The sequence below is a fragment of the Astyanax mexicanus genome, chromosome 22 (assembly GCF_023375975.1).
Source record: "Astyanax mexicanus isolate ESR-SI-001 chromosome 22, AstMex3_surface, whole genome shotgun sequence".
Taxonomy (NCBI): domain Eukaryota; kingdom Metazoa; phylum Chordata; class Actinopteri; order Characiformes; family Acestrorhamphidae; genus Astyanax; species Astyanax mexicanus.
The window spans coordinates 1042501-1059328 of NC_064429.1; the positions used below are offsets into that span (position 1 = coordinate 1042501).

At 45.0% G+C, this 16828-nt stretch overlaps 1 protein-coding gene across 1 annotated transcript in view; it reads left to right on the forward strand.

Moving 5' to 3' along the window:
• LOC125780468 (DNA topoisomerase 2-beta-like) overlaps positions 1-16828 on the forward strand; it is a 62663-nt gene that overhangs the window by 31679 nt on the left and 14156 nt on the right. Inside the window, exons 9-20 of the mRNA XM_049470833.1 lie at positions 1-85; positions 1453-1652; positions 1748-1905; positions 2592-2717; positions 2808-2918; positions 3048-3153; positions 5548-5657; positions 6235-6327; positions 6418-6532; positions 6622-6743; positions 6846-6994; positions 7230-7461. The exon at positions 1-85 is cut by the window's left edge and continues 10 nt beyond it. Coding sequence (XP_049326790.1) covers positions 1-85; positions 1453-1652; positions 1748-1905; positions 2592-2717; positions 2808-2918; positions 3048-3153; positions 5548-5657; positions 6235-6327; positions 6418-6532; positions 6622-6743; positions 6846-6994; positions 7230-7461 — 1607 coding nt within the window. The remainder of the gene's footprint in view (positions 86-1452; positions 1653-1747; positions 1906-2591; positions 2718-2807; positions 2919-3047; positions 3154-5547; positions 5658-6234; positions 6328-6417; positions 6533-6621; positions 6744-6845; positions 6995-7229; positions 7462-16828) is intronic.

Sequence of the window (16828 nt, forward strand, 5' to 3'; positions counted from 1 at the left end):
TCCGGAGTTACGTGGATTTGTATCTGAAGGATAAAGTGGACGAGACGGGCTCTCCTCTCACTCCATCACTTCATCCTAGTGCTTAGTGTGTGATTAATCACACTGACCGAGAGAAAGAGCTATAGTACAATCTGAATAGTAGATTCTGTGGGTGTGTGATTATTAGGGGTGTCATGATTTCAATATTTTATTGAAATCGATGGAAATTATGTCATGGTCTCGAGCCTCGAAGTCAAAAGAGGATGGACGATCCCTCCCTCTAAGCTACGCAAACAGTGCAGCACACTGTAGCCGACGCCGCGGACATTGTGACTGCTGAAAGAGCAGCTCTTTCTCCAGAGAATGTGCATTAAATATATGTCTTAATTAAATGATTTAAATTTGACCATTAGTGCCTAATGTGGTGTATTACAGATCACTTGTATCACTTTGCATCACTTATATCAAGCCCACCTTTTGAAATAAGATATTGTAAATTTGATGAATCAAACCAATGACTGGCCATAGACTAATCTAAAACTGGCATAGGCCTCTCTGCTGTAAAAAAAAGAAAATCGAGAATCGAATCGAATCGTCACCCTAAAATCGGAATTAAATCAAACCGAGGATTTAGAGAATCGTGACACCCCTAGTGATTATTCACGTTGAGAGAGAGAGAGAGTAATAGTAGAATCTGTATAGTAGATTCTGTTAGTGTGTGATTAATCATACTTAACTATCTGCATTATTATCTATCGCCTTTATTTAAACTTAATCTGCTCTTTTTAGTTTAGATCAGGGGTGTTCAAACTTTGTTTGTTGGGGGCCAGAAGGAGAAATATATTTGAAGTCACGGGCCACAGACTCTGTAATAAAACAAATAATGAAATATACCACTTTAACTAATACATTTTCCTGATTATTTCATTTACACACCATTTTACTTGACTTACTATCTTTATCTATCTTTGACAGTGTTGTGTAAACTAAGATTTTTCAAATTGATGTTTAATTTCATGATGTCTCTTAATATTAAACTCCTTAATTACGGCAACTTTTAGACTCTTTGGCATGTTTTTTCTGCGCTAGAAATGTGCACTCTCTCCGACTCTTTGGCCTGTTTCTGACACCTAGCGTTCAAACTTTGAATCTCACATTATAAAAACCTGCTTAACAGCGGACCAACTTTCATTCTATTTCTAAAATACCTCGCAGGCCGCTCCAAAATAGGAAACGGGCCGCAAATGGCCCGCGGGCCGTAGTTTGGACACCCCTGGTTTAGATGAATATCTGCAGTAATCAATAATAAATATGGATCTCTGATCAGGATTCTTGCAGTGAACACAGTTATTGTGGTTCTTGAATATTTGAATCTTCTGTGCTATGAGTATGAAAAGTGTGATTATTATCTACTAATTAAAGCACCAGTATTTAACACTTTTCTATTTCTCCATATCAGAACATTTAGCGTAGCTTTAACAGTGTTAAAAAGCTGAAGCGGCTCTTAGACGTGCTTTTCTCTGCTTTCTCTCTCCAGGCCAGTGGTTGTGAGTTTGTGAAAAGCGTAGAGAACAGCGTAAAGTTTACGTCTGAAACTCAGCTCAGCGAGAGTTCTGCTGTTAATCACACGAAGATCAGGGGTGTGGCCAGACTGTACGACGCTAAGGATGCAGGTGAGAGCGGAGATTTCTGAGTCACTGTGAGGAAGGAGGGGATTAGATCATATCAGAAGTTCTGCTCGTGTGATTGAGTTCTCGTCTCTCTTCAGGGGGTGAAAACTCAGCCGGCTGCACTCTGATCCTAACCGAGGGAGATGGGGTCCAAGACCTGGCCGTGTCCGGACTCGATGTGGTGGGACGCCATCTCTACGGGGTCTTCCCCCTGAGGGGGAAAATGCTCAGCGTGCGAAATGCCTCTCGTGAACAGGTGTGTCCGTGCACGGCGTCCTCCTCAGACACCAGGCTTTTGCTGCTCCGTGTCTCAGTGTGTCACGTCCTGACCCTGTGTCCTGTCTGTGCTTGTTCCTGTGCTTCCCCACGTGACCTGTGCTCCTGTGTTCTGTCTCAGTACTTTTCCACCTGTGTCTAATTTGTAGCTCCGCCCCCTAGCCCCAGGTGTTTCTACTTCCTGTGTGTGTTAAATAGCCCTCCTGTGTCAGTGTTTACTGTCGGTCTTTGCACCTTCACCTGTGGTTTGTCTCATAGCCCTAGTTCCTTGTTCCGTGTTTTATCCTAGTTTACTGTTTTTCTTCTTGTTTTTTCCTAGTTTGTTTCCCCTGTTTTTATCTTGTTTATTTCTCGGTTGTACTTTGTTATTTTCTAGTTCCTCATTTATTTCCTTGTTTTGTTGTGTTTTCTTTATTTAGTCTTAGTTTACGTTATTGGTTTGTTTTGTTAGCCTCCCTGTCTGTTTGTTATTATTATATCTGGTTTGTTTTGGTTCCTCTTTTATTTTCCTCCCCTTTGTTCTAACTGTTATCTTGTGTTTGTTTTGTTTTATTTCTTCGTTATTTGTTTAATAAATTATTTCTTCTTACCTGTGATTTCGTCCACCTCCTCGTCTCCCTGCCTGCAGTACCTGACACAGTGCTTTTAATGATGTATCTGTTGCAGATAATGGAGAACTCTGATATCTCTGACCTCGTGAAGATCCTGGGTCTGCAGTATGATGAGAACTACAGCGACCCCGATTCACTCAAATCCCTCCGATACGGAAGAGTGCTGATGATGACGGATCGGGTCGGTCTCTCGATCTGTAGAAGTTTTAGTTTCAGTGTTTTCAGAGCTGATCGTAACCCTGTAGCTCTGTTTTGTCTTCATGTCCTGTAGGATCTGGTAGGGTCTTGTAGTAGAGGGCTCCTGATTAACTTCTTTCACCACTTCTGGCCCTCGCTGCTGCAGCACAGCTTTCTGGAGGAGTTCCTCCCTCCCATCGTTAAGGTGAGTTCAGGCCTGGAGATCAACAGATAACAGATATGGTTTGTGTTTTTCTTCTGTAACTAATAATAATATACCCGTATCCTGTATTAACTCTTCACACGTCTCGCTCTCTCTGGGTTCCGGCTGCAGGCGTCCTGTAAGAACCAGGAGCTTTCCTTCTACAGTATCCCAGAGTTCACCGAGTGGAAGGAGCAGCAGATCAACCTCAAATCATGGAAGATCAAACACTGCAAAGGTTTGTGCATCACCAGCTCTGTGCTGATGTGCTGATGTGGTTCACTATAGAGGTGTAAGGGTTCACCTTCACCATCCATCACGGTACGAGGGTCACTGTTCACTTCACACAAGCGCACTCAGAACACGCGGTACACAGGCAGTCTACAGGACACTTCAGAACCAATGAACGCAACCTGGAAAGTGTAGCTGTAGCACTGTAGCTATTAGCAACTCGCTACTGACTGAGCTCATAGCCTGTGCTGAGGAGTTTAGCTCTGACTGGAAGAGAGAGAGCAGAAACACAGATCATTTAAACTGTCTCGCACACAGTCATTGGATCAGAAACACAGATCATTTAAACTGTCTCGCACACAGTCACTGGATCAGAAACACAGATCATTTAAACTGTCTCACACACAGTCATTGGATCAGAAACACAGATCATTTAAACTGTCTCGCACACAGTCGCTGGATCAGAAACACAGATCATTTAAACTGTCTCGCACACAGTCGCTGGATCAGAAACACAGATCATTTAAACTGTCTCGCACACAGTCGCTGGATCAGAAACACAGATCATTTAAACTGTCTCGCACACAGTCGCTGGATCAGAAACACAGATCATTTAAACTGTCTCGCACACAGTCGCTGGATCAGAAACACAGATCATTTAAACTGTCTCGCACACAGTCGCTGGATCAGAAACACAGATCATTTAAACTGTGTCGCACACAGTCGCTGGATCAGAAACACAGATCATTTAAACTGTCTCGCACACAGTCACTGGATCAGAAACACAGATCATTTAAACTGTCTCGCACACAGTCGCTGGATCAGAAACAGATTATTTAAACTGTCTCACACACAGTCGCTGGATCAGAAACACAGATCATTTAAACTGTCTCACACACACAGTAGCTGGATCAGAAACACAGATCATTTAAACTGTCTCACACACAGTCGCTGGATCAGAAACACAGATCATTTAAACTGTCTCGCACACAGTCGCTGGATCAGAAACACAGATCATTTAAACTGTCTCGCACACAGTCGCTGGATCAGAAACACAGATCATTTAAACTGTCTCACACACACAGTAGCTGGATCAGAAACACAGATCATTTAAACTGTCTCGCACACAGTCGCTGGATCAGAAACAGATTATTTAAACTGTCTCACACACAGTCGCTGGATCAGAAACACAGATCATTTAAACTGTCTCACACACAGTAGCTGGATCAGAAACAGATCATTTAAACTGTCTCACACACAGTCGCTGGATCAGAAACACAGATCATTTAAACTGTCTCACACACAGTAGCTGGATCAGAAACAGATCATTTAAACTGTCTCACACACAGTCGCTGGATCAGAAACACAGATCATTTAAACTGTCTCGCACACAGTCGCTGGATCAGAAACACAGATCATTTAAACTGTCTCACACACAGTCGCTGGATCAGAAACACAGATCATTTAAACTGTCTCGCACACAGTCGCTGGATCAGAAACGCAGATCATTTAAACTGTCTCGCACACAGTCGCTGGATCAGAAACACAGATCATTTAAACTGTCTCGCACACAGTCGCTGGATCAGAAACACAGATCATTTAAACTGTCTCGCACACAGTCGCTGGATCAGAAACACAGATCATTTAAACTGTCTCACACACAGTCGCTGGATCAGAAACACAGATCATTTAAACTGTCTCGCACACAGTCGCTGGATCAGAAACGCAGATCATTTAAACTGTCTCACACACAGTCGCTGGATCAGAAACACAGATCATTTAAACTGTCTCGCACAGTCGCTGGATCAGAAACACAGATCATTTAAACTGTCTCTCTCGCTCTCTTTTGCTCGCTCCGTCTGTCCCCCTCTCGCTCGCACCCTCTCTCACTCTCTCTCTTTCGCTCGTGCTATCTGTATCTCTTTCTTTTGCTCACACTGCCTGTCTCACTCTCTTTCGCTTGTGCCGTCTCTCTCGCCCTTGCTTTTGCTCTCTCTTTCGCTCGCACTCTCTTACTCTCACTCTCTCTCTCTTGCTCACACCGTCTGTCTTGCTCTCTTTTTCGCTCTTGTCGCCTGTCTCTCTCTCTCTTGCGCTCCTTGCTTGCACCATCTGTCTCGCTCTCTCTTTCGCTTGCACCGTCTGTCTTGCTCTCGCTCCCTCTGTCGCTCATGCCGTCTTGCTCTCCCTTTCGCTTGCATCATCTGTCTCTCTCTCGTTAATAAAGGGTTAAGGCTTCACAGAATGCCCAGCCTCTCAGAAAGCGTACAGAACCGTGGGGTTAATACCGAGGTGTGAAGCGAAGCGTGAATTTTCTGTAGCGTTACTCCTCTAGTTCTCTATAAACTGAATCTGCTTCAGTCTGTTCTGATTTTAACTATGATCATGTTCCTCTCTCCAGGTTTGGGTTCCTGCACAGCCAAGGAGATCAGAGAGTATTTCAGGAACCTGGCGAGGCATCGAATTCCCTTTAAGTACTCGGGTCCTGCGGATGATGAGGCTATCGTCATGGTAACGACATGTTTGTATCTTAACAGCGCGGCGCTTTTAGCACGTCTCAGCAGAGGATACTGACCTGCGCTTTCACGCTCATTTAATAGAACATCAATGTTATTATGGTTGCGCATTGCAAAGCAACCACCTAGCAACACCTTAGCAACTGCTTAGCAACATCATAGCAACCACCACGGATACCATAGCAACGCCTTAGCAATGCCTGAGCAACCACCTAGCAACTGCTTAGCAACATCATAGTAACCACCACGGATACCATAGCAACGCCTTAGCAACCACCACAGACACCATAGCAACACCCTAACAACCACCTAGCAACCGATTAGCAACACTTTAGCAACCATCACGATACCATAGCAATGCCTTAGCGGCCAGCCAGTGGAGCACCTTGCTTTCCCGCTGCCAAGATAGCAATACACCAGAAATGTACCTGATCTCACTTTCAGACCACCACGCCCATCAGCGTAGATATATTCACTATTTCAACATGCGGGAGAGAGGAGTGAAAATAGACTGCTGACGGGGTGAAAGATAGTAACAAGCCTCGTGATGTACCTTGATTATCTCTCTCCAGTTCTTTAGTAAGGAGAAAGCGTATGAAAGAAGGCAGTGGTTCGCCAGGTTCATGAATGACAGGCGCCGGCGTCGAGGGAAGAACCTACCGCAGGTCTGAAAGCTGCCTGTTCCTCCAGATATCTGCTGATTTATAAGGGAATGTCCTTCAGTAACAGATTGTGCATCTTTTCTTTACGAGCAGGAGAACCTGTACAGTAAGGAGACCTCCTCCCTCTCCTACCAGGACTTCATCAACAAGGAGCTGGTGCAGGCCATGCAGACCTGCTGGTTGCACCACGTCCCTTGCCTGGCGGACGGTAAGACTTTCTAGCGTCAGTAAGAAACGTCTATATGAATGTCTGGAGCTTCAGGACCGGTTTAAAGTGGGAGGGGTTTCTGTCTGAAGGTCTGACATCAGTCCAGAGGAAGGTGTTGTTCTGCTGCTTCAAGCGGAAGGATAAGAGGGAGGTGAGCGTGGCTCAGCTCGCCTCTTCTGCTGCACAGATGACTGCTTACTACACTGGAGAGGTTTGAGCCTTCTTTTTATTGACTTCAGGACTGTTTACTGAGGAAAATGCCTGAATGGATTGAGTTTCTCAGTGATTTCATTCATTATTTCCTGATGATCAGGTTCCTCTGGAGAAGGTCATCGTGGATTTGGCGCAGAACTTTGTCGGTAGCAACAACCTGAACCTGCTTCAGCCTTTGGGTCAGTTCGGCACTCGGCTGCTCGGAGGCCGAGACTCGGCCGGTGCCAGATGCCTCTTCACCGAGCTCAGGTACTCGTCAACAGCGCTAAGAACCGAGACCTGAACCCAGCATGCTCCCATTAGAACTGCACTCTCTGATGCTGCTCAGAGGAAGGGTGTTCCTTCACGCCTCACTGCTTGTCCGTGTCTGTCTCTCATTCTTTGTCTTTCTTCTTCTTCTTTTCTGGGTTTATAATGAAAATAAACACACGGTTTTCCATCCTTCTTAACAACAATCCTGCGCTCCACCTCTCTATCTCTGCAGCTCTCTCACCCGACTGCTCTTCCCTTCTGTGGACGACGTCCTGCTCAACTACAACTACCATGACGGCATGAGGGTGGAGCCTGAGTGGTACCTTCCCATCATCCCCCTGGTGCTGGTCAACGGTGTGGATGCCCTCGGCATAGGATGGCTGAGCAAACTTCCCAAATACGACGTTCGTGAAATCGTCCAGAACATCCATCGAATGCTGGACGGTAAAGAGCCTCTGCCCATGGTAAGAAAACATCTACCTGTTTCTGTTCTTTAATGTGAAATTCCTCATAGAGCCGGACGATATGGATCAAAACTAAAGTCTGGATCTTTATTTCTCAATATCAGAGTTTAGTTCAGTAGTGATGCTTCAAATCAAACCAATGATTAAACCTTATTCCCTCCAAAAATCACAAAGTAAAACATTATTTTAGTGTCGCCAACAATGTCGTAACTCTGTGTGTAAAAAATGCGTAGAGCGTTTACCGCGTTTCCTTAGCACTCGGCTGTTTTTACTCGACTCTTACTCAGGCCTAAAGAATCACTAGAAGTGAAGGAGGGAGCCGCCGTGTTACTTATCCTGACGTAATCCGTAATCCGAGTACGGAAGCCCACAAAGGACTCTCCCTCCCTCTCTTTATCTTTCTCCGTCTCTCTCTCTCTCTCTCTCTCACTCACTCTGTCGGGTGGAGGTGGAGGTGCGTGGTGAGAGTTCTGTTCTCTTTTCTCCGCTGTTACTTTACAGACACTAAAGTGAAAATCAGGTGTTTTTGGTACAGTTTGGTGCACATGTGTCAAACACAAGGCCCGCGGGCCAGATGTGGCCCGCCACGTCCTTTTATGTGGCCTGCGAGAGCTTGTAAGATCTATAATAGTATATAATAGTGTCTATAATAAATAGGTCAGAAGCGTGCTTTGACCAAAAACTACATTTCCCACAATGCTTGTCGATTGTATTACCCGCAAAGTTACGGCTTACTGCCTCTACACGGCAGTGTAGTCATTAATGTGGAAACCCTGCCGGAGGGAAGGTGTAACTTCGCGGGTGGAATTGAGACATACAAATGTTTATCCGATAATGTCCAGAAAAAGTTAATGCAGACGGACGGCTGTGCTTCAATGCGAAAGACCGGTATGCCTTTTGTGTTACGAAGAGTGTTACTGACCAAAATAAACGCTTTTTAGAAGAGATTAAAGTTATGTGTAAATATTTATAAGACAATACCTGACAAAATCTGTTTTAATGAGGTTAATAAACATCACTGTGACAGCGCTAGTCACAGTTTCACCGCAGTAAAGGACGAGGAGGTGAATCACTTATCTAACCAGCCTGTACTGATTTCTGCTCCAATAACCCTTTCAATAACCTCCAATAGCCTTTAATAGTCCTCAGTAGCCTTCAACAGTCTAACCTTGCAGCCGTGGTGTGTTCTAAACTCCGTAGTTATAAACATCCTGAGGTTAGCAGCGCGCTAACTGACCTGTTTATAATGTAATCCGAGCAGTGACTCCGTGACGCTGCTCTAAACTGCTGCTGTTAGCTGCTTGGGCTGAAAGATGAACTGTAGAGAGCTGTATTATCCGGTTAGTGGGGTTAAAACCTTTATTTCCTATACAGAAGAACTTAAAAATTTTAAAAACTCTCCAGACTGGCTCAGCTGAGCCCTGTAGCCCGTGGCTGGGCTGTAGCTCTGACTCAGTAAAGACTGCGGGCTTGTGCTGCTGCAGCTGCAGCTCTGACTAGTGGTTGGATGAGGAACTGCTAAACCTGAGGAAATGCTAAATCTGTCACATGTTCTTAACAGCTCACAATTTTTGATTTTATATTTATTAAGCCTTATTTCAGTATCAAACGCTTTGATCAAAGTTAATATAACTTGATGTCATTTCTATTCACTTCTATTCACAGTTTGGTTCTTGATTGATGGAGTTTTTGGATTTCATAACATGACAAATTAAAAGGATTTATGTTAATAGAGCAACAAGCAAACATTTTTTCCATGCAACTGTAATATTTGATTGAATAAATAGTATATTGAGAGTTATTTAACATTAAGGAGTAATTACATTCATTTTATATTACATTTGGTTACATTTTATTACATTTATAAGTTACATCTGGCCCTCAGAGGACAGCCAATATGCCAATGTGGCCCTCGGCCAAAATGAGTTTGACACCCCTGGTTTAGTGTATTGCTGCGGGTTAGCCCGGTAAGGGGAGGTTTGAGGGGGTTCTGTGGTTAGAGTTCGTGGTGGCGTGCGGAGATGGCGTCTCCCGGCGGGGGGGCCCGTCTCTTTCGCTCTGTCTCGGGGTCAGGTGTGAGACGGGGCCTGCAGTGGAGGACGTGCTGCTGGGAGTAGGAGATCAGATCGGCTGTGAGAATATTGTTTCGGCATCCAGGATGAACAGAGCCGTGGTGGTTTTTGTGAAGGAGGAGCAGATGGTGAACCGGCTGGTTGAAAGTGGAATCTGGGTAAGTGGAGTTTCGCCGCTGGTTGCTCCGACTACCAAAGTCACGATCTCAAATGTGCCAACGTTTATTCCAGACACTGATATTAAACGCGAACTCTCCCGTTACGGGAGATTCGGAAGTGAAATAAAAATGATCCCGCTGGCCTGTAGATCTGGTACTCTGAAGCATGTGCACTCCTTTCGAAGACAAGTGCTCATGTTTCTGGAGGAGGAAACTTTGGATGTGTCGTTTAGGGTCTGGCATGAAGGGCGGTCGTTTATGATTTACGCGACTGGAAGTTTGAAGTGTTTTGAATGTGGCGATGTCGGACACGAGACAAGCGTGTCCGCACAGGGATGAGATGGAGCCGGTAGCGGGGCCTAGCAGGCCGCCGGCCGGGGAGGTAAACACTGCGGAGCAGGGCCCGGGAGTTAGCAGTGGAGGAGGTGGAGATAGTGGGGTTAGCGGTAGCTCTACAGGTGGGATCGCTGGTGAGAGGAGTGAGAGAGAGGATGTTCAGGTTGGAGGGATGAAGGAGGCACAGCCCGTACTGACTGACTCGCAGGTGAGCGGGGCAGGCGGGCAGGGGGGTGCTGCAGGGCTGGGAGGTGGAGAGACACAGGTGAGTGAGGAGGAGATAGTGGAACCGGCAGCTGATACACTAGGAGCTGTCAGTAGAGACATGGCTGATGAGGATGCCTGTTCAGTGCTCTCAGGTATCTCTGATTTGGGATCTCAGATGGATGACGCTGATCTTTACTCTCTGCAAGAGATTAATCTGTTTCTGGATGAGACTTTTGGCAAAGCCGTTGAAATGAAGGATTTTTTCCCTGATGTTGAGAAGTTTGTCTCCTCGGTAGTTCGGCTGCAGCGGTCTGTGGGCTATGATGCCTTGAGTGAAAAGAAAAGGTTTCGGCTGAAGAAAATCCTGACCAAGCTGCGTAAGGGCAAAGGCCATGCACTGGTAAAGAAGCACTAATGAGCACGATGCACTGGGTGTTTTTCCTTGCTTAGCTGTGTTTTCTGGGTCTGTTCCTTTTTTACTACATTTTTATATATGGAATTTCTTAGGGTAGGCTCTTTAAACATAAACGGCGGGCGGGATAGACACTAATTAGGGATGCTTTCTGAGTTCGTTAGGATTAGGGGGATTGATATAATATTTTTGCAGGAAACACATTCAACTGTTGATAATGAAATTGATTGGGGAATATGGTGGGGAGAAGAATTTCGCTTGAGTCACGAAACTGCTTCAAGTGCGGGGGTAGCAGTTTTAGTGTTGAAATCACTTAATGCGACTGTATTATCAGTCGCTGAGGTGGTGGGGGGTAGGGTGCTTTTAGTTAAAGTTGAAATTCGGGGGTTTACTTTTTTGCTTGTGAATGTGTATGCGCCTAATAAAGGCCCCGAACGTTTAGAGGTTTTTTCACAGCTACAGGATGCCCTTTTGGCACATACTGAAGATGATTTATGTATAGTTATGGGAGGAGACTGGAACTGTACCACACAGTTGACAGGAATGGGGAGGAGCCACATAGTCGATCGAGTGAAAAGCTTGTGCATTTGGTTAGCATGAATGGTTTAATAGATATATGGAGAGATAGGAATAAAAATGTAAGGGAGTATACATGGTTGAAAATAGATGATTCTTGAGTTGTAGGAGCAAGGTTGGATAGGTTTTATGTCAGCAAAAGTTTTAACAACAGGGTAGTAAGAGCTGACATATTACCTGTGGGATTTTCTGATCATCATTTAGTAACAATAGATTTGAATGTTACTCTCACATTTTCTGCTCATTATTATTGGCATTTTAATGTTAAGCTTTTACAAGATAATTTTTTTTGTAGTAATTTTGTAGATTTTTGGGATGGGTGGAGAGAGCAGAAGGCTTCTTTTGATAGCTTGAGTCAGTGGTGGGATGTAGGAAAGGTGCAAGTTAGAGTTTTTTGTCAGAATTATTCTTCTCATGTGGCTAGTTCAGCACGGTTAGCTGTTAAAAAATTGCATGAAGATATTATGTATTTGGAAAATGAAGTAATTGGAAATAATAATGTGGAGTTACATAAGGATCTAATAGAGAAAGAACAGCAGTTGAGAATATATTTACAAGAGCAGGTTAAAGGTGCACTGATGCGGGCTAGGATTAGTTCTATCAAAGATATGGATGCTCCAAGTGCTTACTTTTTTAACCTGGAGAAAAAAGTTGCACAGCAGAAGCAGATGACTTATTTACAGCGTGAAGATGGGACTCTGACATCCGATCCAGCCGTGATGAGGAGGATGGCAGTGCAGTATTATGCCGAACTGTATGGCTCTCAGGACTGTGATTCTGACTGTGTCACAGACCTGATTCAGGATCTTTCAGTGCTGACTCCAGGTCAGAGAGAGACACTGGACTTTGATATTTCTTATGAGGAACTTACAGCAGCCATGAAGCAGCTGAATACTGGCCGTTCTCCAGGATTGGATGGATTACCAGCTGAATTTTATCAGCGTTTCTGGACAGTGTTGGGAAGGGACTTTTATGAGGTACTGTTGGAGTGTCTACAGACTGGCCTACTCCCTACTAGTTGTAGGAGAGCAGTTTTGTCTCTCCTGCCTAAGAAAGGAGATTTGGGTCTTTTGAAAAATTGGAAACCTGTTTCCTTGCTGTGTTCGGATTATAAGATATTTTCAAAATGCCTAGCTAATAGACTTAAATGTTATTTAAATACTATTATTGGGGAAGATCAAACATATTGTGTGCCGGGACGGTCAATTATGGATAATTTGTTTCTTTTACGGGATGTGATCGATTATAGTATAATGCATGATGAAGATTTGGGGAAGTTATCACTCGATCAAGAGAAAGCATTTGACAGAGTGGATCATGGGTATCTTTTTAAAACTATGATTGCTTTTGGGTTTGGAGACAAGTTTGTGTCATGGGTTAGGCTTTTATATAGGCTTTTATATTCCGATGCTTCTGTCATGGTGAAGGTTGGTGGGGCTTTAAGTGAAAAAGTGCCAGTGCAGAGGGGTATAAGACAAGGGTGCCCTTTATCAGGCCAATTGTATAGCATTACAATTGAACCATTGCTGTGCAGGTTAATAAGAGGGCTTAGGGGCATACCAGTAACAGGAGACCCATTTGGGACCTGTATTTCAGTGTCTGCTTAGGCCGATGTCGAGGCACTTGAGATTTATGAACGGGCGTCCTCGGCTAGAGGCAACTAGGGTAAAAATGAGGGCTATTTAATTGGTCCTTGGTCTGGTAATGAGATTCCTAGGCTTCCAGGTAACTTAGTTTGGGGACGGGAAGGTTTAAAGGTTTTGGGTGTGTTTTTAGGGAGCAGTCACTTTCAGAAAAAGAATTGGGAGGGTATGCCGGATAAAGGGCCCGATTGTCTAAGTGGAATTGGCTATTACCACGTTTGTCGTATAGGGGGAAAGTGCTGGTTGCAAACAATCTAGCTGCTTCTATGCTGTGGCACAGATTGATGGTCCTGGAGCCACCGGAGGGCCTGATCAGAGCAGCACGGAAGCGGTTGGTAGACTTTTTCTGGAGTGGACAGCACTGGACTCAGGCGGCAGTTTTTTACCTGCCACTTGCAGAGGGAAGACAAGGTCTAATGGACATTCAAAGCCGAGTCAGAGCCTTTCGGTTGCAGTCGGTAAAGCGTTTGCTTTACTGCAGGGATCTACCATGGACGCAGATGGCTGGTAGAATCTTACAGAGGGCGGGGGGTCTGGGGTATGATCTTCAGCTGTTTTGGATCAGCTTGGCTGAGGTGAATTTGTCTGCTCTTACCCCCTTTTACCGCTCGCTCCTCCAGGTTTGGGGATCAATGTTACGGGTGTGTCGGGATGTTCAGGATCCTGGAGAGTGGATACTGGAAGAACCGCTCTTTTTTAATCCACTGATACGGACTTATTTGTTATCCTCTGTGAGTTTGAGAGCGTGTCTTTTGAGACATGGATGCACAATGTTGAGCCACTGTATAGATGTTAATGGATGGAAATCAGCTACGGAATTTAGGGAAATAGCCGGTCTGCAATCTTCCAGGGTGGCTGCGAGGTTGTTGGAGGAGATACGGTCATACGGTCTGGGAGGATAGTGAGTGATGTGAGAATGCTTCCACTGAAGTATAAAAACCCCGCGCTCAAGCACGTCCTCTCGTTCAGGCGCGCAGTTCTGATGTTCCTGAACGAGCCGACGTTAGATGTTTCCTTCAGAGTTTTATATGAAGGGAAATCCTACATGCTGTACGCTAGTACTGGAAGTCTGAGGTGTTTTGATTGCGGGGATATTGGCCACAAGCAGTCTGTCTGTCCGCACAGAGGGAGGGATAGTCATGTAGCTGGGCCGAATGGAGCTGGGGGTCAGGCGGAGGGGAGCTACAGTGTACAGTCAGCGCTGCTCACAGGTGATCCTGTAGATAACGGTGCAGCTGCAAACACTGAGCAGGAGCGTGGTGGTGCAGGTGAGAGTGAGCAGGAGCGTGGTGGTGCAGCTGCAATTATTGAGCAAGAGTGTTGTGGTGAGATTGAGCAGGGTGGTGGTGGTGTAGGTCAGAGTAAGCAGGTGGATGGTGAGCGAGAGAGTAGTGACGGGGACGGATCTGTACAGTTTCCTGGGGGTAGTGATGATACTGGTGTTGATCAGGTTGCCAGTGTTCAGGTCAGTGGTGCTGCTGTAGGGATCAGTGGGGTGCAGGGGAGGGTCAGTAGCGATCAGGGGGAGGGGCTAAGTGCTGAGCAGGTAAGGCTGAGTGATGCAGGTCAGGTGTCGGACCCGCAGCCTGGTGCAGCAGTAATGGTACAGGCACAGGCGGAGAGTGCTGGGAGTAGTGGTTTGGCTCACAGTGGGGCTGGGATAAACACGGAGGTAGCAGAGAGTTCTATGGAGCTGGATGAGGAAATGGAGCTGCGTGGGTCACAGGATGATGATAGTTTCTCAGATATATCTGACATTGGTGTCTCTCAGTTTGGGGGAGACAGTCTGTTGTATACTCTGAAGGAAATTAATGATTTCCTGGATACTACGTTTGGTAAATCGGTTAATGTTGTAGATTTTTTTCCAGATGTTGAAAAGTTTATAGCATCTGTAGTGCACTTGCGTTCAGTAGCAAGTTTTGTGGAATTAGACAGAAAAAAGAGATTTCGTCTAAAGAATCATCTGACTAAACTAAGACAAAAGGAGCGTCTCAAAAAAGAAAAACAATGATCACAGTGCACAGGGTGTTTATTTCTTTTTCTGTTGCTGTCCTTGTCTGCTTATTCCTTCTAATTTCTCTTTCCATGGAGAGGCTTAGGATAGGCTCTTTAAACATTAATGGTGGCAGACATGGTGAAAAGGGCAATGATTTCTGAATGCATTACACAAAAGAATATAGACATCCTTTTTTTTGCAAGAAACCCATAGTGATCATGATAATGAGGCAGAGTGGAAGATGTGGTGGAAAGGAGATTTTTATTTTTGTCATGGGTCAGATATTTCTGCAGGGGTGGGAGTGCTTTTTAATAGTAGATTTAGAATTAGAGCAGGGTAGAATCTTAATGATTCAGGTAGAAATTAGACTAACAGAGTTCCTTTTTGTTAATGTTTATGCTCCAAATAGTGGTGGGGAGAGTGCGTTTGCTCTCCAGGTTAAAAGATGCTTTGCGGCAGGTCACTGGCAGTCCAGTAGTGGTAAGGGGAGGAGACTGGAACTGCACTCTGGACTTTACAATAGATAGGACAGGGGAGGAGCCACACCCACAGTCTGCTGTGATGTTGGGGGAGGTGCTAAATCAGTGTGCTCTGGTAGATGTCTGGAGAGAAAGAAAGTTCTTATTGGCGTTTTAATGTTAAACTACTTCAGGATGAAGGTTTTATTCAACATTTTAAAACAGTTTGGGAGGAATGGAGGCTGAAGAAAGAAGAGTTTTGAGCTCTTTTTTACATAAACAAGCAAAGAAGGCACTGGCTAGACATTGATTTTCAAGTGTTAATGAAATGGACTCTCCAAGTGCCTTCTTTTTTAATTTAACAAAAAAGGTTCAACGTCAGAATAAAATGCTGTACCTCCAGTCTCCAGATGGACGTGGGACTTCTCTTCCAACTGAAATGAGGAAACTTGCTACAGACTTTTTTATGGATTTGTATGGAGCTGTTGACTGTAATTCTTCATGCAGGGAGGAACTCTTGCATGATCTGCCCAAGATCACTGAGGAGCAGGCTGATCTTCTGGAGGCAGATCTACAGCTGCAGGATCTGGCCACTGCTGTACAGGAATTAACTTCTGGACGTGCTCCTGGGATTGACGGCATTCCTGCTGAATTTTTTTTAATCTTTTTGGGATTTTTTTGGAGAAGACCTGCTTGAGGTTTTTAGAGCTGTTTTTATTGAAGGCAGGTTACTGGTGAGGTCTTCACGGGCTGTACTCTCACTGCTGCCTAAGAAAGGGGATCTGGGACTTTTAAAGAACTGGAGGCCAGTGTCGCTTTTATGTACGGACTACAAGATTTTAGCAAAATGTCTTGCAAATAGACTGAAACTTTGCTTACACACTATAATACACCCAAATCAGTCAGGCTGATGTTCAAGCTCTTCGTAGAGCTTTAGATATTTATGCAAGTGCCTCCTCAGCGAAAGTAAACTGGGATAAATGTGAGACTTTTTTAGCATGGCAGTGGCAGAAGGCTGCACCCCCTACATTACCAGGTAATCTGCAGTGGGGCAGAGAAGGCCTGAAGTATCTAGGAGTGTTTTTGGGAACGTCACATTTTCTGCAGAAGAACTGGGATGGTATTGTGGAAAAGGTGTGTGCTAAGTTGTCTAAGTGGACCTGGGTCCTGCCACAGCTGTCCTATAGGGGGAGGGTACTGGTGGCCAATAACCTTATAGCTTCTATGCTGTGGCACCGAGTGACAGTTCTAGAACCTCCTGATGCCCTCATTAAGGACATACAGAGGCAGATCGTGAATTTCTTCTGGTCAGGCCAGCACTGGACTCTACCTGCCGCTGCAGGAGGGGGGGCAGGGCCTGATTGATCTGTCAAGCCGAATTAAAACTTTTCGATTACAGACTGTGCAAAGACTTTTATGTGGAGATGGACTGGCTTGGGCTGGCCCTGCCTGTGCTTTATTGCAGCGAGTGGAGGGCATGGCTTATGATAAGCATCTCTTTATTCTACG